The 2,883-nt window shown below is 41.8% G+C and overlaps 1 protein-coding gene across 1 annotated transcript; it reads left to right on the forward strand.

Annotated features, from left to right (window-relative positions):
* The first annotated feature begins 19 nt into the window (after window positions 1–19).
* LOC121868934 lies at window positions 20–626 on the forward strand. The gene has a single exon (XM_042369968.1). It carries the CDS (start codon window positions 20–22, stop codon window positions 551–553), a length of 534 nt encoding a protein of 177 aa, XP_042225902.1. The 3' UTR covers window positions 554–626.
* The last annotated feature ends 2,257 nt before the right edge of the window (window positions 627–2,883 follow it).

Here is a 2,883-nt window from a genome sequence, read left to right on the forward strand (position 1 = left end):
AGTACATTATATTACAGGTATGGAATGTCTCATCTACAAGGCTCAGGTAACGAGGAGGTGGGTTGGGAACGATGGAGGTGTACAGTTTGAGAAATGTTACGCGACCTGGCAACATCCCATGGACCTCACCCCATACATCACAAACATCACATCGTCCAGTTTTTACAAAACTAAGATAGCTAATAGAGCGATGCATAAAGCCATAAATGGTTACTATTGCAAGGAGAGAAATGACTGTTTCATGACAGGTAGAGAAACCAATGGTTGGTGGAGGGCAGACCTGGGAGCACCACGTGACATTAAAGAAATCTGGATACAAGCTAGGAGAGACACATTTATGAACAACACCTTTCAAAATGTGGAGGTGCGTCTAGGTGACTCTCCCAACTATACGGGCAACCCTGTGTTTGGCACGTTCAATGATCCATATCAAGTGGGAATGTTGGTCAAAATCACCCGGAAATCTGCAATGACTGGCCAATACCTACAGATGCAATCTCTAGTGTCATCCCTGTTTTTCGGAATATGTGACCTTCAAATCATTGGAAATTAACGACAAGGACCGGATAAACAAAGACTATATTATATATACACAGTGTAATTTCAAACCCGGCCCCGAGACTAGTTCCCTATCTACTATTGTGTCTCCTCATCTCCCACATTGTCTCACCATGCTGTATTTGATACTGTGTCTTTACCTTATCTAGTGCATCCCCTAACTGAGCTAGGTGTTGTTGATGTTCCTTCTCTAACTGTTGCAATTGTGTGCACTCTTGTACATATACTCCCCCCTGATTTGGTTCGCCCATGCCTTACATTCCCCATTCATCTTCCCTTCTAACTGTTCCAATCGTTCCTGGTACTCTCCCCGGATTTTCCCCTTTAGTTTCCCAATACGTTCCACGAACTCTTCTCTCAACTGTACCAAACCCGGACTGTCTCTCCTTTTCTCCGAGTAACCCCGCACCGTCAACCACAACAAACCCATTCCCACGGCGAGCATGAGTAGAGTTGGGGTCACACTCTCTACCGTTTCCATCCACTCCATGATTACGCTCATTATCCCAACCACAGAACTATCAGTCACGAAATAAAAGTAACTACGCTCTGCTACCATTTGTAACCGGTCGGAATTTACTGGACTTTATTTTCTCACTTGACTTGGGGTTTATTAAAGATTATAAGATGGTAATGGCAGTGGAAGCGCCCACTTTGAGAAAAATCCCGAACCAGCACAAGAACACTTAAATCTACTAAACAAAATGAATTGTCCGTGACCCGTGGAAGGATAGCGTCTGTGACTGGGATGAATGAGACACACTGTAAAATTTAGACACTTATATTCCCTCCAACACTACAAACACAATCAAATAATGGTACACCAATATGCGCACCTCTTAACTTGAACTTCAAACACTACTCTGGGGAATAGAAGTTATACATGATATAGAAATTATTAGAAAATCAGGCAACAATAAATTTGAAGTATTAAGAAATGTTGCTTGCACACCTGAAACAGGCCTTAAGGGCTTTCACAGAATAATATCCCCAACTGCGGAGGTGGTATAAAAATAAGAAATTATCAATTCCACCATGAATAGGCCTAAAGGGCACTCAACAAAATAATATCAGTCACTGAGGAAATGGTAATAAAAAATAAGAAATTAAATACTCTACAATGAATAGGCCTTAAGGGCTTTCAACAAAATAATATCAGTCCCTGAGGAAATGGTAATAAAAAATAAGAAATTAAATACTCTACAATGATAAATGTGGAAGCAGCAACTTATAATATGTTAGCCAGGAAATTGATTAAAAATAAGAAATTAAATATCTCTTACAATGAATAGGCCCAAGAGGCACTCAACAAAATTATATCACCCCAATGGTGCACTCTATTTTCTTCTTAAACTGCTACTCTGAAACAAAGGTTATACCTGAGATCGGAATTATAAAGAAAATTAGATGCGTTAAAGAATCCAAATCACAGTGTCAACTCTGGTTCCACTTAGCCTTTGAGCATTCAAAACAATACTATCAAAATTATTTAGGAACTATTAAACTACACACGTCCAGATAATATCAGTAACTGAGAAATGGTATTAACTACACCCGTAATAAGGGAGGGAAGATGTTCCTCTAGGTATCTCCTAGAGACCTAGACTCACGGTCTCAGTGTGTGACCATTAGTTTACTCAGATAGCCTCAGTGTACTCCCAGTGCGTCCATAAAGCAGAAGGGTAGGCTGATCAGACGCCCATACGGTTGAAGACTTTGCTTCCGTTAACAAGAGGTTCTCGCTTGCTTGAGGACGCCTTGTGGTAGCAGAGGCCGAGGTAGAGAGCTGCTTGACCATGATCGTCGTCATCGGCTGGGCGCCAGACGGCTAGATTCCTCGAGATGTTGATACCGCTAAACAGTGACAGGCCTACACTGCTCCGGTCAATGGCGACAATCATACCTCAATCATCAACGGTCAATCTCGCAGTCGACTTCTTGGCTCGTTTACTTTATCACTGCCCTATCTAAACCCTGTCTGAGTTCGAATGAGACTTACTTGTTATACTGCAATAGCGCAGCACAGGTGACTAGGCCACGTGACTATTTCTGTGACGGACGCGCAGGGACGTCTTGTTTGCCTGACTGCTCCCCGTGACTGAGGACCAGCCAGCGTCGCGTCTCCTCTCAAGGCGTTAGCTTAGGCCTACGTGACATATTTTCCGCCTAACTAATAACTCCTTGGGACTTCCATAACATTATTCAGACTGATAAACGATCTATAATAATTTCTAATTCAATAATAGTCCCTTAACTTCATGAATCGCATCATTATTAATTCGGCAAATTACATTTAATATCATATAGGCTAGTTCCACAACCTCT

The sequence above is a fragment of the Homarus americanus genome, unplaced genomic scaffold (assembly GCF_018991925.1).
Source record: "Homarus americanus isolate GMGI-L3 unplaced genomic scaffold, GMGI_Hamer_2.0 scaffold44635, whole genome shotgun sequence".
Taxonomy (NCBI): Eukaryota; Metazoa; Arthropoda; class Malacostraca; order Decapoda; family Nephropidae; genus Homarus; species Homarus americanus.

What these genes read in the sequence shown, in the direction of transcription:
- LOC121868934 (XM_042369968.1), top strand. Translation starts at nt 20, where the DNA reads ATGGAATGTCTCATCTACAAGGCTCAGGTAACGAGGAGGTGGGTTGGG.